We start from the raw sequence: 23,045 nt of genomic DNA, 5'->3' as shown, positions 1-23,045 counted from the left end.
TTGATCTCCAGAAATGTTATTATAGGCTAATTTAGCTGTATTTTCTATGCTTTGCTGTAGCAAAGCTGTATCATATATAGATAGCCTCAAATTACTTGGCTGTAGCCAAAGCTATATAGATAGCCTCAAAGCTATATAGATAGCCTCAAATTACTTGGCTGTAGCCAAATTACTTGGCTTGTAGACAAAGTACTAGTTGAGAGTACAGCACCATTGTGTGATGTGTTCACATTTGTCTTTGTTGCTCAAAAATAGTCTTTTGTATTATGCATTAGCACGCATGTAGGGTTTACCCCTAGCCTCATATGACTTACAGTACTACAGCTGCACACCACTGCAACATAGACTTGCTTGAGAGGAAAGGATGGAATTTCCTGCCAGGTCTCAGACCGTAGAATATCAGTCTTTACCACTCCTGACAGCTATGAAGAATCCAGCATGACCCTCAGAATTCAGATAAATGCAATGAAGGGGGACCAAATTACCTCAATCAAAGGTGAGGTCATTGTTTCAGCAAGCCTCTCTCCACAGCCGATTCTCTCTTTCATCTACCATCACTCTCCTATGGGAGATGCTTCTGAGCCGTATCACATTTTGAAATCTGATCATCAGCCTACAGAATGCCGCAAGAGGTTTGTTTTGTGCTGCTGAAGTTTAGTCCAACATGCTAAGTGACTCAGCTTGGGAAGAATAGTTGGCAATGGGACTGCAGTTTGTACTGGCTTCTGCCATCTTTAGCGGGAGGCCTACCAAAGGCTGAGTTGTTCTTTCTTTGTCTTCACCACCCATAGGAAAAGAATCTGTTTCCTCTCTTTGTAGAACTGAACAACTCCAAGGAATGTTGAACCTTAAACCTTATTTAATAGAGAGGAAGGGCTTCCAGATTTGGATCATTTGCCTTGGAAGCATGAGGTCTTAAGCTGATACTGCAAACCTCTTTGAGAAAATGCAGCGTTTACAATATTTTCAACGCATGATGTAATGTGTTGATCGATCTCTAATGGGGAAACAGCATTAAAAAACTGCTATCAGAGGAAATAGCCATTGCTTTATGCTTTAAAAGTGAAGATACTACCTTCTTGATATCAAAGTCTAGGACGAGAGAGCTTTAGTTCTAAAAGGCCTGAATTCATTCAGACCTTGCACGGCAAACCCTGTACAGGTCAGGCAGGGCGACACACTATTTTCAAGGTAAAATGTGCATGATACAATATTTGCTACGTGGGGTTTTAACAGCTCGAAAAACATTCTTGGAGGGTAACAAGATTTTCTGGAAGTGAGCCACTTTTGAGTGCTATTGCCAGCACGTCTGCCTACTCTGGGTAGCATCAGAAACTGTGCTGAAAAATTAAACAAACATAGTTCTTGGCATCTAAACAGATGGGAGAGGACATGTTGACTCCCAAGTCTTTAGCTGAGGAGGTACTCTGTTTCTTATTGTTACCACTGTGCAGTGAGGAATTGCAAAACACCCACATAGATTTTCAGACCTGCTAGCTGCACTTAACCTTTAATCCTGCAAGTACTCAGCCATGAGCATATAATTTTAAACGTCTGAGTAGTCTGACTGACTCCAATGGGAATACGCACTGAATGAAATTAAACATTTGCATAAACGTTTGCAGGATCAGGATCTTTCACTACAAACATAATTCTTGCACTACAAACACAAACTCGGCTCAGGCTGAGTACTCAGCTCAAGCTCTCAAGGCGTTAATGAACCTATACCCTCTACAGATGTATTTAAATTTCACGTTAATGTGTGATTTCTATGTTATAAACTGTCTTACATTAGGCTAATGTGTAACCTTTCTCATGAGAGAGGAGGAATGATATGCTTTCTGACATAACTGCATAGGTTTGAAAGAATGTAATCTGAACTGGATCAGCAATATATTAACTTCCATGTATCAAAGAGGTTCAGGCATCTTGATCAGATTTTTGGCCTTTTAAAGTTTTTAAAACCTATTTTCTGTGTTTTAGACCTGATCTGAAAATCCTCCTTCCTGTCTTTGCAAGGACGAGATTGCTTGCATGAGTAAGGGATTGACTCACTTATTCCTGAAGGTGAGGACTACTTTCCATTCTCACTGTCAGAGGATTCGTTCACCTCTGACTAGGTCATTTAACTCCAGAAAAGGATGAACAACTTTTGTGGTCTTTAGTTACAAGAAGATGAACACTAACACTCTGAATTAGACTCTGGTCATGGTTGTGTCTGGTTTTATACCCCCTCTCAAATAAATTTGGTGACATTCCCTCTGGTTTATACCCTAGCTAACTAGATCAGAACTTGGCCCATCAAATCTAGGTGTCTGCATTACAGATCAAAGGCAGTTTTGATGATTCCTTTGGCAAATTTCACTCCTATTTGTACTCTCACATGCTTGATCTCTCTTTTGTTTAAGGGACTGTGGTTGATACAGAAGCATTTATATTCTGTGAATCATTCTAGCAATGCTGCTCTTAAAATATGCTAATATTTTCTTTTGAAATGCACTGGAAAAATCATTAAAAAAAAATCTTACATTTTTCTTGAATTCTTTGCTTTAATTGAAATGCCTTTTTTTTTCAGTTTTGCTTTGCTGACTAAACATGTTAGGACTTTTGAGGCAAAGAGGTATGTGAATGCGAATGCATTGTAACAGAACAAGTAGCTTTTCCTAGAGTTAAAGCGATGTAACATTTTCCATTCTAAACCTCTGTGTTTTCTGTGGTCTCTGAAATATAAATGATTCAGGATGAAATCTGCCGGATTGGGACTTTGTCCAAATGTGAATATTTTGGGAAGATTTGAACAAAACTGGTTCAGCCAGTTCAGAATATCAGGAGAGTGAAAAAAAAAAATGTGTTTCTCGAGCTAAATAAGTTCTTACAGCCTTTTTTGAGCATTTCTGTAACTTTATCAGCAGAAGGCTGAAAAATGAACTCTGACATGGAAGTAGCCTTCCTTGAAGCAGACATGTATTTGCTTGTTCGAGAAGAAATTAGTTTTGATTTGACTGAGTTATAAACCTTTGAAAATGGCCATTGAGCATGTGCAGTGGATTATTTCAGTAAGCTTGCGAAGTGTGCAGCTACAGAAAGATTTTCTGCACATGCATGGCTGGTTAATTTTGCTGGAAAGGGAAAAATCTATGTAAGCACATTGCTAAAATCAGTGAAAATACCTGGGGCTTCAGGGAGACCTTCGAAAACTGTCTCAAGATCTTTTAGACTATGAAAAGGGCAAGAAAAGATTCTGTAGGATTTGCAAGGTGTTTAAAGAGTAAGTGGCCTGCAGATTTTGTAAGGTTAAATGGATTATGGTTCCAGAATTGGGAACTTTACACATATAAATACATGATGTTTTCTGAGGGGAAGCATGTCATGCACAGCACCCTCTCCCTCAGCAGATCTGCCCAGTGAGGGAATCCCCCAGCAGCAGGGAAGCTGCTTCTTCATCTCACTTCTAGCTGATGGTAGAGCTTAAGTGGCAGGAGTTTATCAGCATGTTAACAACCTTGGGCTGCAGAGCACGCTCCCAAATTATATAGAAAATCTTGCTAATTAAAATTTAGCCTTTGGGGTGGGGTGTGTGTGTCTTTTTAGATGCAGGCATGATCAGTGCTTTTGCAGGAACTGCTCTCACTTGCATCAAACACACTTCGGATAAATCAAAAACTCTCATCCAGAACATCTGCGTGTTTCCTGGCAGCCCATGCTCTCCATTGTACCTCACTTCAATAGATGCCAGTTATTTGATTACAAAACTTGTATTTTACACAAATGGGGTGTCTCTCTCCAACTCCCTCCAAAACCAAGAATCATAATGCTGAGTTTACTGAGAGAGTCATTTGCTCTGAAGAAAGAGATCTCTCTATTTTACATTCCCTGGGGTGCACTTATTTGGGATTTCTTCCTTTGTCTTTTCACCCATCCTATCTCTCCATCATGGCTCTGGCAGGTGGGAAGGTATGCAGTGATTCACGGAAATCTTTGCATGCCAGACAACTTCTGTCCAGGCTGTGCCAACACGGACACAAATCACCTCCCTGACGAGACTATCAGCAGAGTGACTGTGCCGGTGAGCAGGTGAGCTTTTGATGCCATTTCTTTTGGCTGCTGGATCTTTTCCTGCTCATGCAACAGAATTTCTGCCAGACCCCTGCCACATCCTGGCATGGCTTGATAAGCAGCCTTCTGCACAAACTCTGTAGCCACTGGTGCGGCTGAACTGGCAGAGGTCTGACATCGGTGTAGATAGGAGGACAGAAATGTGCGATACAGTCAGAATGGGGTGGCAGTAAAACAGCATATTGAAAAAGAGGTGAGATGACAGAGGAAACTTTTAAAAACTGGGAGTGTTCTACCTTGAGTGGATACCGTGGCTCTTAAATAGAGGTGCTTTCTAATTGTTAGGGAATGTATCTCTTCCCTTTTTAGATTTGCATTCTCATTTCTTGATGTCTCACAGTGAGATGAGATAGCAGCAAATGCCGAACAACAGGAAACCCAGTGGCGTGGAAACACAGCAGCATGAGCTGCGCACGCACAAGTCAGTGAACCACAGTGAGAGCTAGCAGCAGTGTAGCATCTCTGCCCTGAGGTCTTTAAGGGTGGAACTGGGTAAGCAGATGGAAAGGTAATTTTACCAGACAATGACCCATATCAACAGACCAGTCTCTAAGAGTGGAGACCCAGTTGGGTCAACCTCATGGGAAGATCCAGGCAGAGTCCCCCAGAGGTCCCTTTAGCCCTGCATAGGGCTGACCACACTTCCAGAGTGGGCACTGCCACCTGAGTAATGCAGTGACCCCAGAAGTGCAGGGGGAACAGGTGCGTAATCTCAGTGGTATGACAGGGTTGTCAGGACCTTGACGTCTCCTATAAGGCCATGGAAGAATCTCTTGAATAATGTGAGAAAGGCTGAGACTTACCAAAGGAGATGCAGATACCTGTCACGCAGAGGACACTGGGCATTATCCAACATGACTTTGCTTTCTCACCTTTGAGGTTTAATGAAGACCAGCCTCACTAGCTGCCTCAAGTGAACTGAAGGACATCACCTTCACAAAGCATGTTCTCCGTCCCCCTGAACAGCAGGGAGAGAGACAGAGACACGACTCGTGGTGGCCAGCCTGGAGTTTCTGCGGACCTGGGAGTCTCTACGTAATCAGCCAGTAAGGGTGGGAGTGAGACAACCCAAAAGAGGAGTGATCAACACACCAGTGGTGCTCGGAGACTGCACGGAACGGGGGTGCAGCCACTAGCAAACCCTGCGAGCCGAGATCACCCCTCATGTCAGAAGTCCCGCTCCCGGCGCTGCCCATGCCCCAGCTCCGCAGGGAGCCCGCAGACCGATCCACGGAGCGCCGCCACAGACACTTCGCCGCTGTCGGCCCGAGGCAGGCGGGGGTGGAAGGTGGCGGGCCGGCACCCAGAGCGCACCGCGCCCGCGAGGCGGCCCCCCCAGCGGCTCCGAAGCCACGCCGCGGCGCGGCACCCGCCGGCCGCCTCTCCGGCCGCGAGCCGGCTGCTCTCCCCGCCCGCCCGGGGAAGCCGCAGCCGCGGGGGCGGCCCCGCCGCCTCAGGGAGGGGAAGGGAAGCGGTCGCCACCCGCCGCCCGGCCGTTGGCCGCGAGGCGCAGCGCGCGGCTCCCGCCTCACGGGGCGGCGGCGGCAGCGCGCGCCCCTCAGGCAGGCAGGGGCCGGAGGGACCGGCCGCGGGAGAGGCGGGCGGGGTCGAGCCGCGCCGGTGCGCGCCCTGCCGCCGCGGGGGGCGCGCAGCCCCCGGCCCGTGAGGGAGGAGGCGGCAGCCCGGCCGCGGCCCGGCGTGCTGCAACCATGGCGACGCCGGTACTCCCGCCCCGCCCCGCCCCGCCCCCCGTGGGGCCGGGCGGCGCGGGATTGGTCGGGGGGCGGGCGTTCGCCCTCTGCCCCCTGACCCTGCGCGGCGGCGGCGGCGGCAGGAGCGGAGGCGGCGGCGGTTGCTGGCCGTTTCCTGGTGGCCTGGCGGCGGCGCGGGAGGAGGGAGGATGCGGCGCAGGTCTCGGGTGCTGCTCTGCTTCGCCTTCCTCTGGGTGCTGGGCATCGCCTACTACATGTACTCGGGCGGCAGCGCCGCGCTGGCCGGCGGCGGCGGCGGCAGGAAGGTGAGAGCCCAGCTCGGAGCCCTGCGCGGGGCGGGCGGGGAAGGTGCGCCCGCTCCGTGCCCCGCCGGCGGGGCGGCTCGGGCCGGGCGGGGGGCGGCGCTGCCCGGTGCTCGGTGCGGGGGCCGGGGCGGCGGGGGGATCTTCTCACCCCCGCGGGGCGGGGTGAAGCTCCCGCGGGCTTCTCCTTCTCCCCCACCCCGCCCGTCCGCCCTTCCCCAGCCCGTTTCCCGGAGGCAGATGGCTTCTTTGTGGACTTCAGACCGGTTTCAGCCTCGTCACGTCGCTCCCTATCCAACTGCGGCCGGCCACGTCCCGGGCCGGGGGAAGTTGGTGTGGGAGGGGAGAGCGGGGCGGGCGGCGGGGGGGGGGGGCCGGGGCCGCGCTCCGGGGCGGGGGGGACTCCGCCTCGGCTCCGCTCCGCTCCCTCCCGGCAGATAACGTCTGCCCTTTCCTTCCTTCCTTCCCCGCCGGCACCGGGGTCGTTTGGGCTCGTGTTCCCACCTGGAGAGTACGCGGAGATCCGAGCTGCAAATGCCTTTCCCCCTTTCTTTTCCCTCTTGGATGCACAGCGATTTCCTTTCTCCTCAGCCCTACGCGTGAAAGATACCGTTTTCTGATCGGTTTTGCGGTGTTTCAGGAAATAGCTGGATTTGTCACACTTCATGTCTGTGGTGTGGAAGGTCTGCCTCTTCCTTTTTTTTAACGGCTCAGTTACTAGTGTTCAAGAAGCTGTCTATTGACAGTACAGGAGTAATTTTGCGTTATGCTGTCTAGCAACTTATTAAGTAAATTTTTCAATGTCTTGCAGTAATTCATTGATCAGGAAAATAGCTGGACGTTAAGTACGTCATAGTTCATGTTTGTGTCAATCAAAACAGGTTTTTGTGGCATGATGTGGGAAGTGGCAACTTTACCCACTAACTCTGTTTAGAAAAATTAATTATGAATAAGTAGTGGTGGTTTTTTTTGTGGGTTTTTCTTCCCCCAAAGACTAGCAAAGCCAAGAGCTTTTAGAAACTGTTGTTTAAGCCTTATATTTTGGAATAGGAAAGGTGAAAAAGCATTTCATAATTGCATCATTTTTCAAAAAACCCCAAACAAACCCAGAAATGGGAAGAGGGCAAGTGAGCGAAGTGCACCGCAGCTAAGCAGTGTTATTTGCTAATAAATGGCAGAGTCCTGTTAAATGAAAAGTATTGTTTCTTAAGTCTAGCAGTATATAAGAAGAGGAATCTTTTTATGTTGCTTTGGTGGAGTTCGGTTCATCAATGCATGTATTCCCAGTAAAAATCTGCTGACGACTGGTTCCCATGGCAGGTTGTGGAAGCAAATACTTGCATGATTACTTACAAGATTACTTACGTGAGCAAGGGTCTAGAGAATGAGTTGCTGCTCATTGATAGTTGGCTCTCTGTTCGGATGTGTCCTGTTTTATTTTCTCCCTGTAGCTTAGGAATATGTTCAACAGCAACTTTTGACGTAATATATTAAAGTAAGTGTTAAGTGTGTATTGCTAAATACAAGCTCTTGGTCCTTCAAAGTACATACAGTAGCAGAAATAGATCAAGCATGTGATAAAAAGTAAGGCAGTAGCCTAAAGCCTTTCTTGAAGAACCACCAGAGTGTATTTAGAAAGTAAAAGCAATCTTGTGCTGCTGCTGACGTATAATGGGATAAAGAAAAGCCATCAAGGCAAATATATCTGCAGATAGGGAAATCATTTTTAACTCTTATGGTGTGTTTCATTTGGAGTTTCCAGACAGATTTGCAATTCTGTTCAATTCATTTTTACTGCTGGGGAAACTGCAATGTGGGGATAGTGATTTGCCCAAGGTCACCTAGAAGACTAGGTGAGAATAAAATAGAAAAGAAACCAGTTTTTCTGAGTACGAGTCTGGTACTTAATCTACTAGAACCTGCTGCTATTCATTATTGATATAAGTAGGAGTTTTTATTATGGTTTTAAGAGATCTATGATCCTGATACTTGCTTTGGTAGAATAATTTGTTATCATTCTGCGCAAAATTTAGTAAACCTTACTGGTCTGGGTAATTGGGAGAGTTTAGTAAAGATAATTTAAAGAAAATGAGACATTTCATAGGCCTGAGATGAAGCTCAGTGCTAGGTTTAAAATTGTGAAAGTTTAAAGTAACGCTGTGGTAAGGAAGAAAGTAGGTACTGTGACCACAAGAAACAAGAGGGGAAATTAACAATTATGTGTGGATTGGTGATTTAGGATTCTATTTTCTGTCAGTGAAGCATAAAATTTAGTCCTGGGCCTCAGTGTAGGTTAGCAAATGTAAGTAGAGGAAGATGTGTGTAATGTAATAGCTTTTGAATCTCAATAAAAGGCTTATTAACTTAGTGTCAGATCCTGGTGTAAAGCAAAAACACAAACTGTCTTAAACTTACGAACAGAAACCCTGCCGTAGTAAATTTCTTCGTGTGTATGACTTCATGTAGTCTTTATTACTTGCCCACTATTTCAATATAATGGAAACAGAGTTGCTTACTGAAGAACATCACTTTTAATAAATTGGAGTCTCTGCTGTGTTCAGTCTATAAAATTACAAAAGCGGGAGGGGATAGTTCTTCATTTGTGTGAGTAAGTAATTTGCATGTTAATTACAGATCTGGTTATACAAATAGCATGTTTTTTTCCATAAGGATGACTTTTTTTTCCATACACAGACCTAGTGTGTTATCCAGACATACTGGACTTGTTTGGTACAGCAGCCAGTCCCATGATGTGATGAACACCACCAATTCCCTTTCTCTTCAGTAGAGTTGAAGGTGTTTGCCCTTTGCCAGGATGCACCCGAGTAAGAGAATAGAGTGATTTTTTTTTTTCTTTGCTTTTCTTATTAGAGTAGCATCAGAGTTAATGTAAGCTTCTACTTATTTTGGTTCCCCATTTACAACCTTTCTAATGAGATCTATGAAGCTATTTGGATGTTGCAGTGTGGGCTACAGCCTTGCCTAAGTTTTTGGCCCCTGGCAACAGTGGTGGAATCCACAGCCCTGTGTGCAGTGCTCTGGCTTAGTAGGAGCTGAGCAGGCATGAAAGGGTCTAAAGCACACAAAGTAGAAGCTGTCTTATTGGTAAATGTGTAAATAATAATAACAAAAAAGATAGGAAGGTGCAATGCTTCTCATTCTGGACCTAGGCATAAAACTGTAGTAGAAAGAAATGATGACTTCGTGTCTGGAATTTAGGGTGTGACAACCTTTTTTCTTTTTTTTTTTTTTTTTCTTGAAAAGAAGAAAAGGGTAAAGTCAAGGCCTTTCATTCAAAATGTGCTTGGAGGGGACAGAAATGTGTGTGTTTGGTTGGTTTTTAATTTTTTTTTCCCACCTCCCCTCCAGTGAATCTCCAGTTAAAATGATTGTAAGCATGAGAGAGAGCCATGGGTTCAGTTCACTCCTTTTCCAGCCAGATCACTGGGCTGTAGACTGGAAAGAGTGAGTCTGATTCACTTGTTTAAAGGTTAGAGAAACAGTTCCCAAAACAGAGGCTGTGACACAAAAGAAGGCAAGTTGCAAGCCCGGCAGTTGTGAGATTGAGAAAAATGTGGGCTACTTTTGTGTTCACTTAATATGTTTTATATTAAAAAGCCTTTGGAGTGGAGACTAGAACTTCCCTTTTTTTCGTGGATGAATTTCCTAACCCATAGCAAAAGCAGTTCATGCTCTGTGTCTCAGACTTGCACAAAATGCGGCAGCTTCTGCAAGATGGTTAGAAAGTTACTCATACCCTCCCAAGCCTAAGTCATACTGATGATGCGATCCCCTCCTAAGACTGGTGTGAATTTGAATTTGTGTATTTGTCACACAGGTTTTGAGTTCTTTAACCACTAAACTCTTGCACAATAGAGTAACTGGATTGAAAAAAAACCAAAAAAAGCCAAAACCCCCAGCTGTTTTCTAAAGAACTTACTCTTCTAGGCATTAAGAAAGTAGCCTTGTGTAATTGAGCCCTTCAGACAGGACAGAGGAATGCCTGCATCTTGTTGAAAGCACCAAACGCTTCACCACTGCCAAGAGTGAAATCCTCCTAGGCGTACCCTGAAGGAGACAGAAAGGGGATTTACTGTTGAAAGCTAAGGCATCAGGAGAGGCCTGCTAGGTTAAGCCGCAGCTGGGCTGAGGTTTGGAGCCTTCTGGATTTAGGTGCCAGAGTGCTGACAAGCTTTTGCTTCTGTTGCCATGTAAAGAATTCAGTTGTTTTTAAGTTGGATCTCTGTCCCCTCCCACCCCTGTCTTTGCTATCTAGAGGAGGAGGCTAAAAGCAATCTTTCAGTAATGAGAGATGGATAACTTCTGCTTCTTAAAATTAGAAACATCTTTCTTTTTCATCAACTCCCCCCCCCACTAAAAACCCCCCACAACAACCCCAAAACCAAACAAAAAACAAACCCCAACCAAACCAAACCCCCAAACCACCTTGAACTAGAAGCTTGTTGCTCTCTTGGCTCACCAGATTTACTGGGTATAATGGAATGTATTGGAGAAATCTAATTTATGGTTAGTTGAGCCACAAGGAGGCAGGCTTCTCCTGTAGAACTGGTTATTATCCTGTCCATAGCACTATTTTTCCTTTCCATATTCGGGTTTTTTGTTTTTTCTTTTTTTTTTTTTTTTATTTTGGAGCAGGCTTTTGATAGGTGGCTGTAGCATGGAGCTAGCTGAGGTGAAATAAATCCAAAGGTAAAAGGTGATGCTTTGCCTTGACTACATGACTGATTAAAAGTGACTTGATCACTTTGGCAAAAGCAGGAGGAAAAGAAGCAAGCTTTGTAAATTCTTGTTCTACAAGGATAAAACTTTAGAATAACTCCTTTCAGCATACACAAAGCTTTGTTCTCCTCTTTCTTGTCTTGTTTTTTGGAACCCATTTAACAGTTACTGTTAAATAAGACTCTTATTGCCGTTATGCATAATGATGTACAAAAGCGAGCAAGAGCACTACATATACTAAAGATTTAGTGTACCTAAGTTTCTTTTTGAAGGTGTAAGTAGGAGGAGAAGGAAATGTGTTTTAACTTTAGGTGCATTAACCTGTTTTTGTCAGAGAATGAAACTGCGGAGTGTAACTTCTTTTGACTGTTTCTCTCAAGGGGTGTGAAGGCAGTAGAGCTGCTTTTTGGAAGGGGGTTAAAAGTAACCTCTCCAATTCTGTTGTTTTCTTTCATCTGAGGAAGGCATTGCCTGTTTTAATTGCTAAATACTAAGTTTAGTTTGCTGCATGATTTTTAAATATAACTTCATTCCCTTATATGATGTGACATTGGATGTGATTTCTGATATCTTGATATTAGACAAGTGAAGATATCAAAGGTTAGAAAAGTCAGATTAACATGTGTCTTTTCTGTGGCATTCAATTCCTGGAAGGTGCAAGGAGATAGAAAAGAATGTTCCTCTGTATAACAGGTAACAGTTTCTGCTAATAGATGTTTTTATTCTACACAATTTTATAATAAATGGAAAAGAAATTAAATGCTCTGGCACTTCAATAATAACACTGTCCTTCTCTCACTGGAATGTAAAAATGAGTCTGAAGTTTGTCGTACATGTATGTTTTCTTAATCTAACGTATGTCACTTGACAAAATGACTGTCTTGGCAATCCAGTCATTTATTTTCATGGATTACTTCAAAAAAATTAACTTTGAGTGCAATGAAAAGACAATCAAATGCAAATTTTGTGAGTCTGTTTAGGTGTGTGGTCATATTGGGCTCTTCCCTTTTTCTCCCCTGCTATTTGAAATGCTTCAGTGTGGGTTTTTCCCCTATGGAGGGGTAGTGAGAAATTAATTCTTAGCTAGAAGACTGTTGTGTTGTCCCCAGCAACCTGCCAGATTAGAAACTGATGATTCTGGCTTTGGTACAGATGCTGTCGCTCTTGGATTACTGATAGCTATTTTGTTTCATAAATGGAGAAGTAGAGCAAGGCTGCAGTGATGGCAGAAGGGGTTGGGGAAACAAGAATGACTTCTTCAGTAGTTTCATATGAAACAGGGTAGTTAACCAGCTTTTCCCCTAGTTTTTCTCTTTCATGTGGGTATTGAAGTAGTTTGCTAAGCTTCTCTGTGTTATTCCATTGCTGTTGTGGTTTGCTGCTTGCTGTGATCTCTGTGTACAAGGTTTGTAAGTTGTAGTGATGTCCTTTAACAGATATAGTTTAAAAATTAAGCAGTGCACTAATGAAGTGTGCCATGTACCTTACCTGTTCCATCTTGTCAGTCTTGTGTTTTGAGGTGTATTGCAAGTAAATGCCAGTTGTTCTTTCCATGTGTTCTAGATCCTTCAAAAAATACAACATGAAAAGTGATGTAATAGCACTTTTTTCTAATTTAGACAAGGCACAACATTACTTCATATGAAGTAAAAGAATATTAAAGATCCATCTCAGTGGTGATTACCAAAATGAAATTGTCATCACTTGGTCTTTAGACCAACCTAGAAAAACAAAATATAAACTATTTAAACATGTGTTAGAGAACTTCAATCTCGGTCTTCAAAATTACATGATAATTCCACATTTTTTCCTTAGAAATCATGTTGGGTTTTTTTCCCTCTTTTGTCTTGTCTGTTCTTTTGGTCTTTTTCTCTTCGGTTTACAATGTTATGTGATATCCAAGTGCTTATGTATAACTGATACTGTTTTGATAAGATGATGGTAGGACAGATGAGAGGTGCAGTATTGTCTGCTAGAAAGCCGCTCACAATGATACTCTACTACTGAATAGAAGAGAGACCTTTATACTGGTACTGGGTGTCACAAGAGATTAACCCTTGTTGCATGCCTAGAAACTGTTTAAAAATAATAATTACAGCCGACAGCCTAGAAGATGTTTTTGGTTGGCTTTTTGGTAACTACATATAACTTATAAATAATTTAATGTACAGTACTTTTGGTTAAGTTAAATCTGTTTGAAAAGAAAATATTAGGACACAGTTGATCCTGTGAAACTCAGGTGATGAATGTAAGCTGCTCAAATGAAGTCAATGCAAATGATAAATATAAACTTGTATTTTTGTTTAAGTTTATTTGGTCCACTTAAATCTTTTCTTAAATAACATACTCTTGACAGTAGTTTAGCAATAGCGGTACAAATCAATGTATAGCCACGTGTTGTACGAACAGTTTCTCAACTCCCTGGCCATTGATAACTTGTTACTAAATGTGATTTTTATTAGGACTTAGTGGAGAAGCCGTGTATTGCTAATATGTTGGCAATGCCATGTGTTGGCAATACATTTGAATTCTAATAACGAATCTGCAGGAAGCAGTGAGACATTTGCATTTTTTTTTGCAGGAATATGGGGCTGAATGTCATTGCCCGAATATATCGGGGTGGTTTGGAAACAGAATATCAGCGTGGGTGTTACAGAAGGAAACACTAAGCAGGTTGTTCTATTGCCATCGTGTAATGCAAAGTAGTGGTATCTTAAGCTATATAAATTTTAAAACCTGGGTGCATTCTTTCGTGCTGTTTGTTTTGAAATTAGTAGGTGCTCATCTTCTCTTCTACTTTTCCTTTTCATGTAAGCTTTCAGAGGAATAAGGGATGGATTGAGGAAGGAAGATTGGGAAAAAAAAAGTTAAATGTCCACATCAAAATGTTAGTTTTCTGTGTTTGGGAATTTAAAGGCATAGCATAAAATAGTCTAGATAACACTAGAAACTGATGCATCTTATGTTCCCTCTGGGTCCGTAGGGTTCTTTCACAGAAAGCTTCATATGGTAGACCTCTCCCATTAAGTGGAAGTGAAGATATTTAAATGTGTGGTGGTTGTTTTTCTCCATTATTTGGAGAATGCATTATTTTATGAAACCTGTATGTTACTGATGCATACCGATTACATGCTTACCTGTCATTCTCTAAGTGTTCATTTACCAAGTAATCTTACCATGAATGAATCAGTCCTTCATTTAATTATTGTGTCCTGTGGCAGTCATTAATGATCAAGAAAGTGGAAAAAATCAACATCTGTTTTCTTTCTATAAACTGTGACTGATAAATCCCCTGTTGGAATATAGAGTATTTTAAAATTTCATTGTGATTTTAAGGTAGGCTTTTTTTGTGGGTTTTTTTTTTGTGTTTTTCTTTTTTTCTTGTTTAATACTTGCATATTAAAGTTGTTTTTCTTCTGAGAAAACAAAGTAACTTGTTCATATGATAGCCTTCCAATGTAGCCTGTGCAAATTACTATCAACACTTCTTTTTTTCCAGTTGCCTTCTCATCTGTATAAATTGTTTATTTTCCCCACTATCCCTTTTTTATACACTGGTTTTGTTAACTGCCCAGGGTACCTTTATTGTCATTTAAACAAGTTAAAATATGCTAGTTCAAATAGCTCCACCACCTGACAGAGCACATCTGTGTAAAGGGACTATCCAGGCAGATGGTAGTTTTGAGCTCCGTTTATGAAATTCAAATGGGAAAGGAATGAGACAGTAAAAGAACAGAAAGTCAGAATTTTAGAGCATTCCATATATTCCCCCAAACTGCTGTGTAGTGCACATCAAAGGCAATAATTCGGATTTGTCGTCTTTATAACTATGGTCTCTTATGGGGAGGAAAGAGCCTATTGAAAAAGTTTCAGGTTCAGTTGTTAAATAACTTTTCTGAAGTTGTAAAATTGTCATAAAACCTGGGCACTTTTTTAGGGAAAGCAAAGAATAACTAGAGATTCTGCTCAGTTCAGGCATTAGCAAAGTGCAGTAGACTGTCTGTACTGAGTAATAGATCTGCTTGAAACAAAAAGACTTTCGCCAGGGAAAGATTATACAAAGAATTGGCACCGAGCTAATGCTATTGTGTACAAATTCTCAAAGAGCTATGACTTGATGAGGAGAAAATGTTTTCTCCTTGTATGAAGTTCCAAATGTTTAGCCACCCTGGAAATAATCATCATAGCTGAAATTAGTTTCAGTTACTAAAATAGATTTCCTCTAGCTGGCCTGTCGGTTAAAGGATGGTCAATAAATATATGAGTGTATATATGGATATATGCTTTGGTGAGATGAAATGTCAAGGTTTTTAGATTGCTTGACTTTTCCTTTTCTTGCTTCTTTTAAGTGAAATGGAAAAGTCTGTTCACTTAAGTACACTTAGGTTCTTTCAAGACCTTGGTAAGGAAAAGGAAAATTTCCTTCTCATTAATTACTTCATTTGGTAGCAAACTGCTACTGACTAATGGTGCACCAGCCTATATACTTACAGGTCGTTGTTCAACCATTGGGAAACGTCCCTGTCACAAAACCACTACTGTGGTAGGCAGACCTACCAAAAATGTGGGGGCGATTGAATTACAGTATATATCTGCTGGAGTGTTTTGCAAAATTAGGTTTGCGTATGTTGTCCAGACAGTGTAATAAGTTCTTGTTATGGGTGGTGGCATGTCTCCTGCTACAGTGGAACGCACCAGTCCTCCTGGTTACTATAGCAGACCATCCATCCACATCCATGAGCAACCTTGCTCATTTTCTCTTGCGTTATCTATAGGGAGCAAATAAGGGGTGTTCTTTAGTCCTCTGACTTGTGCTCTCACAGCACAATATGTTGCTTTGCCAACAGCCACTGACATGAAGATGTGCTATGTCATTTAGCCTCAACAAATGGTGAACCGACTGCTCTACCACGTGGAATAGTTATTACCCGTATACACTATGTTAGTGAATACTTTTAAAAGTTTTAATTAAGGAAATGTTCCTTTTCGTTCCATTGACAGCATCTAGCTTTCTTTTGGTGTTCTCTGTAGGTACTGATGGTGAACAGTAATTGTAGCAAGTGCCATAAGGACCTTGTGAGAGAGCTGGAGCTTGATTCTGTTACTTGATGCACTTTTAAGAACCATTCTTAGTACCTCTTAAGCTGATAGATGTCTATCAAAGACAATGCCCCTACTCCATTTGCTAATCTGTGTGCTTTTTGTTAATAAGCACATCTTAAGAACTTGCAGGTCTGGATAGTTAAATAAAAAGGCATTTGGAGTCTGAAAGAAGTATTTCAACTAAAAGTAGTGGGCAGTGGCCTAGCAAACAGCAGCACTTCTTTGCATCCTTAGGTTTCATACTTAATGTGCAAAAAGTAAAGGGGGAGAGACTTGGCTGCTTTGTACAGCAAAAAGTGTGCCTGAACATTTTTGGAGGAAACTTTTTTCTTTTTTTTTCTTTATAGAAATGTAAGTGCAAGTGTTGTTTAGCCTGGTAGATTCCTAGTGGGAAGACTGAACTGAGTGGAAGAATGTTGATACCACCACTGAGGTATCACAAGAGTTAGAAATATGTTAGGACAAAAAAAAAAGGAGAAAAAAATTTTTGAAGGACCTGTCTGCAGTGACTGTCAGATTTGTGAGAGACTTGGTAAGGAGGCAGTATGCCTCGTTAAGGTGCAATTGTTCAGTTATTCCCCATACTTTCTGAATATTCTCTAGCAAAAATAAGCAAGAGATTGATCTTGATGCTCACTTTAGCCTAGACCTAAAGTACCTGGCTTTATACACAGCAGAAGTTATTTGCTTAAAAATCCATTTCAGTTACCTACTGAGATAACTAATGTGAATCATAGTGGTGTTCTAGGAAAAATACTTCTTGTATCCTGGGAACAATAGCTAGAAAATCAAGATGATAAAATCAGTCTGCAATCATTTAATGTTCTCTCTCATGTGTGCTTGCAATACCAAGAGCCAGAAACTTAGGCAAAAACTGGTTTTATACACATGGATAGTCTTGGAGTGTGACTTCAAATTTTTCTTTTTAATTGTGTCATCATTATTCTTTAATGGTTGCAAATGTTTCAAATTCGGCCATGATTGTGTCTTTATTTAGTGATATGCCAAAGTAGTTGTGTGGTGTGGTGGTTGTGTGGGGTTTTTTTGTGGGTGGGTTTTTTTTTTAAGTTAAGCATGTTGAAAATATTTTTGACAATTTCAAGTAGTACATTTGCTAGGTTGTCTGTGTATAAGTAATCCTTTTCTTGATAAACGTGGCTGTTGTAAATACTGTCCGACAGTATTGGAAAGTCTGGTGAAAAGATGCCACCACTTGTTCAGGACACTTTTGACTGTTGTTTGCATTGCAGCACTGTCTAGAGTCCTGGTTCTATTGTGCAAAAGACTGAATGGTCTTAACAGGTTATTTAAACACCATGAACTTAGAAGAGGACTTCTGCCTAGTAGGATTTAGATACCTATGTGTGAATGTTCGGTGTAGTTTTACAGTACAAATTCTAATGTGGTCATCTCTTGGTGTGGCCTTTCACTCAAAACCAAATCTTTTTGTCTATGTGTATCTCAACAAGCTATATTAGATAATTGGCTTTTATGGATTAAAACCTCAGTAATTGAATGGACTTAAAGAAATGATAATGTCCCAAGTCATACATCACATGGAAAAGACAGCTCAAGCTTTTCAGTTTTCAGCATTGAAGTGTGATGGGACTTCATGCTGCTAAGCTTACTGGAATGTGGGTCTGGATCTGATATGGTAGTCAAGCTATGCAGTGAACCACATTTAGTTCATGTTGAGTGGTTGATGTTGACCACTTCTGAAACCTCCAGTTTATGCAAGTTCAGTTTTGTTTAGAATTGGAAATAAACATTAGAATATCATAAGAGCAGCTACAGTTCAGATGCAGGCAACGTTTTGGAAATATCCTGGCATTTGCTCAGATTAACTGTGATTGTGGCTGTCATCTCACTATGTTGTTATCCCAGTTACTGAGAAAAGTTTCCAGTCACAGATCTGGATAAGTGTGCAAGAAAATTGATGTAAAAATTCTTTCTTCTACTCCTGAATGTTATGTGTCCTGTAATGATTTTTTTTTTTTAAACTTACAGAAATGTCCTTGGTGTTCCAAAAGGTGTGCTTAAAAAAAAAAAAAAGGGCAGTTTAGGGGTGTTGTTCAATGAGCCTTGGCACATAGGAGTACTTTGGATGTTACTTCCTTTGAATACTTTACAATGCCCGAACTGATTGCTTTTCAATTGTAAATTACTTTGAAGATTTTTTTTTTAAGGGAACTGCTGTGCGAGTGATTTGGTAAAGTCTTGTGAAGACTTCTAAAACTACGTTAAGAGACATTGGGTTTAGTGCACCCAGTTTGTGATGAAAGCCAGTTCATAATGATGAATAAACAAGGTGTTGGATGTTAGTGGGTGTATGTACTTGATAGTCTTCCAAGACGTTATCTTCTTTTTTTAAGACGTGACTAGTAGAACTTAAGGAGGAACCCTGTACTTAAGATGGCAATTTCTATTAAAATAATCCACAGAAGCACTGAAATTATGGCAGTTCTTCAAGACTCTAAGCACTCGTTTATGTAGGCAAAACAACTAATAAGTGTCTGCAGTTTGCTTCAATTATTAATACTTTTCTGTTTGAGTGTTATATACCATCTTATTTTGAGTTTATCCCTAATTCCTCTTAGCTATATGACTGTGTCACTTTCCTCTTGTAGTGTCATAATATTTTGTCAGAACATCATGGCACATGGTCGATTTTTTTTTTTTTTTAAACATAATTTCTTAGGTAAGGCAGGTTTTTCAGTAGAGATTCTATTTTATTATAAAAGTGAGGATAGACGTAAAACTGGTTTTGGCAAAGTGTGTGTGTGATTTTTGATTTTGGTTTTTGTTTCTTTTAAAACTAATGACAGTGGTCTCTATGTAGATAGTGATACTTTGTTTGCTATACTGATATGTTGTTTGCTACTGTTTCTCATACAATATTTGCACAAGTCTGACTTTCTTCTCTTTGCCTAGAAGTGTGAACTTTGCAGTGATGCAGCTTGGTATCAGCAGTTTCAAGTGAGCTGAAGACATTTGTCTGCTCTTGTCTTTTGTAGGTTAATGTCCTCCTTTTCCTGGAGGGAGGTGATAAGAGAGGGAGCATTAAATGATCAGTCCAGAAAACGTACTTTCACATAAGCATCTTATCAGAATAATGAAAAATAATTTTTTTCTAGCTTTTTGTGATCAGCTAGTGCTTGCAGATATCAGTTTTCTAGCTCTGAATTTGTTTAGCTGGCTCTTTTGTCAGCTGAAGGAAGAAGAGTCTCTAATGGGAGAGTATTTTGGAAGTATGTCAGTATAACTGTTCTTCTGGCAACTGCGCCGATGTTTTCATTTAGACTGTTCTCATGCTCTTACTGGCAGTAGGCTGTAGCAGCTGGGATGTCAGCATGTTTGCTTTCTTGTGACATGGTTTAGTCTTCTTTTTCAGGCTTATCAGTTTAAGACAATAATTTTGTAGTAATTTTTTTCCCCTGTATTTGAATGGCCTTTTGCCATTATACAAATAGTGAAGAAAATGGGAATGAAATGACGGGAAGTGCTAGTACTGGCTACCCTTCTGGTTTTGGAAGTTACAGTGGTTATTGCATGCCTGAATGCTATTTTTTGCCCATAGTTCAATGATCAAGCAGTCGATTCTCTTCTTCCCTTTTTCTGAATTCTGGATTTTGCCAGGAAAACGAAGCTTTTCCCAGCTCTGCCAGTAAACAGCAGTGCTTGCCAGTTAATGCAATGATGTTAGCATGGATAGAACTACTGTTGAGATGGGAATTGTCCCAATTGTACTGTTTGAATAGGTGGATAACATGGTATAGGCTGTATTTCTACTGTTCCTTTTGAGTGCTAGCATGCCTAAGTATGTGGTCTTAATTTGTCCATGTTAACTTTAAGATTAATTCCCTAAATACTTTAGCCAGGAGTGTTCTTGTTTGCTGTTGAAGAAAATGGTAATTACTGGCTTATGTCTAGTAAAAATGCAGATGCCTTTTAGCATTTTATAGTGGAAGTAATTAGTCCCTACCATGATATTAGTAATCACAGTTTTTATGTTTACTTGTCCTAGTATAATCTCTCTCACATGTAGCACCATGTAGTTTTTCAACCGTAACTTGATTCTGCCCATTTTTTCTGGAAGCACAGTTCTAGCTCTTATGCCCATCTGGGTAATAGAGGTGACTTGTAACATACACTGCCCTCTTACTCCTTTGAGGATTGAAGATGTACAGCAGAAGTTTTATTAGTTCTATTTGCCCAGTTTCTGTGCTGTGCTCTTGGGTTTGTATTTGAATCTCTAGCGGCTGTACTCTTTATATCTTCGTTGAGAAAAAGTACCGTGTAAATAAATTGCATGTTTTCTTTTCCCTGCAAGTACGAAAAACTGCTGATATTGACATGACAGTATTCCTGCTGTGGAAGAAAGAATGTATGGTGAATAATTCTTGGGAAATCTGCTATCTAACCAGGAGCTTATAAAGAGAAAGTTAGATGGTCACTTGATTATTTTTCATTAACTAGAACTTTTATGATCCTAGATTTAAACATTAAATAATTGCATACTGGTAGAATATGAAAAAAAAAAAAGCTCAACGTTTCTGTTTCAGTAAGTAACTTAAACTAGGAACTGGCTGCTTCCATTTGTGATGCCCACAACCAGTGTTTCCATGGAGGAAGAAGGACTGCACGAATCTAATAATTTTAATAGTATCTGGCACACACCAACACACGTTTTACTTGTGTTCTGCAACAGAAAAGGGAAAGGTAATGATATAGGCTGCTACTTTGTTTTAAAAGGCATGGTATCTGTGGTACATAATTTTCATCAGTCGCCCACAAAGCATCCTGTGTAAGAAAAGGAAGAAACAGGGTGAAGATAAGCTGTAGGTCAAAAAGCAAAGAAAGGTATGCTAAAGAAGAGTAGCCTTTTACTTCCCTTTTCTCTATCTCAGCAAATCATCACAAGCCCTAAGAGAACAAATGTGTTTTTTGCTAATCTTACCATTAGTATAAAACGCTGCCTATATCAGCTGATCTTTGTGTGAAAGCCATATCCAGTTGAACTGAAGGAAATCTAGGGAGAATATGATGCTGCAAATGTTTTTAGTTGATGTTCATTTGTACTAGTGGCAACAATGTATAATTTTAGTTATCCTATTAAATTCACTTAGCTTTGAGGTTTACAAAACAATAAATAGTCTCTGTGCTAAGAATAACAATGCAGTTTTAAACAGAGCTGTTCAGTATACCTGTTTACCAAGTTTACTTCTAGACAAAGCCAATTATTTCCCATTAAGAGCAAATATGAGTGGAAAGCTGTTCTCTTCATGTTTGTTTTGTTGTTTGGGCTGTTGTGTCCCTCTACTTGACCATTTGGTTGCTTCTTGACAACTCAGCTGATTTATTTCTTTTTCAGTCATGTTTGGATTTTAATTATGACAAATGTTTTTTTCGTAGACTGTGTCAGCTGCCTTCAGATTTGCATTAGCAGAGAAGGAGACTTCTAGAAATGGAAACCACATCTGTCGTGATACTACAGTGTCTTTTTTGGCAGCTATAAAGTATGGTGTATATAGAGAGAAATTAAATATGTGGTGTAGGGGTGTACAAGACTAAGAAGAAAGATATGACACAGACATGGTGCTTCATCCTAGGATGCCAGGTGATTTGGATTGTACCCACTTTTGGTGGGTACATTTCAAAAAAACTTTCAAGTCACAGTAATCTATAAAAATCTGAGTTTTGTGTAGCTACAAACCATGCTTCAAAAATCACTGGAAAGATTCAGCTGGGTGGGAGAGCCCGCAAGAAAAGTTACAGCTCGAACTGTGACAAAACTAAGGTACTGAAAATCTTCTAAGAGAAGAGCCAGTTTACTCTGTAAACATCACTATGACTCCAACCATTGAAATACTGGGTTTAGGTTATCTTTAAAGCTAGAATACATGTCTGAAAGCTAAAATGAAGCTGCTTTTTTCCATTGATGGCTGTTTGGGAATTCACAGTAACTTCTGGCAGGTAGTTAGGCAGAATTAGGTTCTGGTGAGCATGGGACACCCGTGGCTTCCACTGTGTTCAGTGCCGCTCTGCGGTATAAAAGTTGGCGTTGAACTTGTTTTCAGTCTTCATTTCTTTTTGGGTCATAGCTCTTGCTAGTAAGTGGCACTGGTGCTAGAAATGTCAATGCCTATCTTAATGTTGCACGACTTCAGCTTATTTCAAAATTGATCAGAAGGTGTTTTGATAGGAGATCTGCAGTTATGAAAGGGAGGTGAAATTGCCAATTTAATTTTTTCCTGTGGTTGGATATCTACAAATTTTAACTTGTTTGCTATTTTACAATGTGGTTTTCAAATTCTACTTCAATGGTAGGCTTGGGCTATTCATTGAGAGAAGCTGTATATTTCACAACAATGTTCATTTGCCAAGGCTCTGTTTTGCAGCTGCCTTCTTAGGGATGCACTAATTCTGAATGTGTTGCATGTTCAGCATCCCTCTCTGTCCACCTTTGTTACTTAAAACAAAACCTGTCTTACCAGGTTGCTGTAAAAGAAATTGGAATGGAGATTTCTGTTATTGCAACAAGAAATAACAGGCACTGTTTTTGCAAAATATTTTTACCATTTTGTGTAAGCATGCTATTTTACTTTATAAACTGTCTGCATTGAGTGCAAGTGGAAACTATTATGTCTTATAAATAAAAGTTAATTTAAACGGCTTGTGATATTTTTGCCATTGTACTGTTTACAATCTTTAAGACTTCTTAAATATGTTGGAGCTTGTTTCTTTTTGAGAATGGCAAAATGTGTCTGATTTCCTCTTTCACATCATCATTTACACTGTGCTACAGTTTGAAGTAACAGGGATGTCGGAGCCTTCAGTTTTCTACATAAGGCTGTGGACCAACCCCTTATTTCCTAGATCTCGGGTTACTAGACAGTTATAGTTGAACATGTTTTCCAAACCAGAGAAATGTTGACCTGAAATGTCACAGAGATAAGGACATTGTAATAATTTCCTTTATAAAGGGCTGATGAAGTAGAGTAAAATCCATGTGGACAGGTCATTGGTACTTTATTTTTGTTTATAGGAGGAAATGCACTGTTACTGAACTATC

The 23,045-nt window shown here is 40.9% G+C and overlaps 1 protein-coding gene across 2 annotated transcripts in view; it reads left to right on the top strand.

Moving 5' to 3' along the window:
- Positions 1-5,929: 5,929 nt before the first annotated feature.
- GALNT2 (polypeptide N-acetylgalactosaminyltransferase 2) overlaps positions 5,930-23,045 on the top strand; it is a 98,123-nt gene continuing 81,007 nt past the window's right edge. Inside the window, exon 1 of one of the 2 annotated variants that reach the window (XM_075146409.1) lies at positions 5,930-6,133. In XM_075146409.1, coding sequence (XP_075002510.1) covers positions 6,017-6,133 — 117 coding nt within the window. In that variant the 5' untranslated portion in view covers positions 5,930-6,016. The remainder of the gene's footprint in view (positions 6,134-23,045) is intronic. The other variant, XM_075146410.1, reaches the window with a different exon arrangement.

Source organism: Calonectris borealis, chromosome 3, assembly GCF_964195595.1.
Source record: "Calonectris borealis chromosome 3, bCalBor7.hap1.2, whole genome shotgun sequence".
NCBI classification, from domain to species: domain Eukaryota; kingdom Metazoa; phylum Chordata; class Aves; order Procellariiformes; family Procellariidae; genus Calonectris; species Calonectris borealis.
This window is presented reverse-complemented; position numbering and strand designations above follow the sequence as displayed.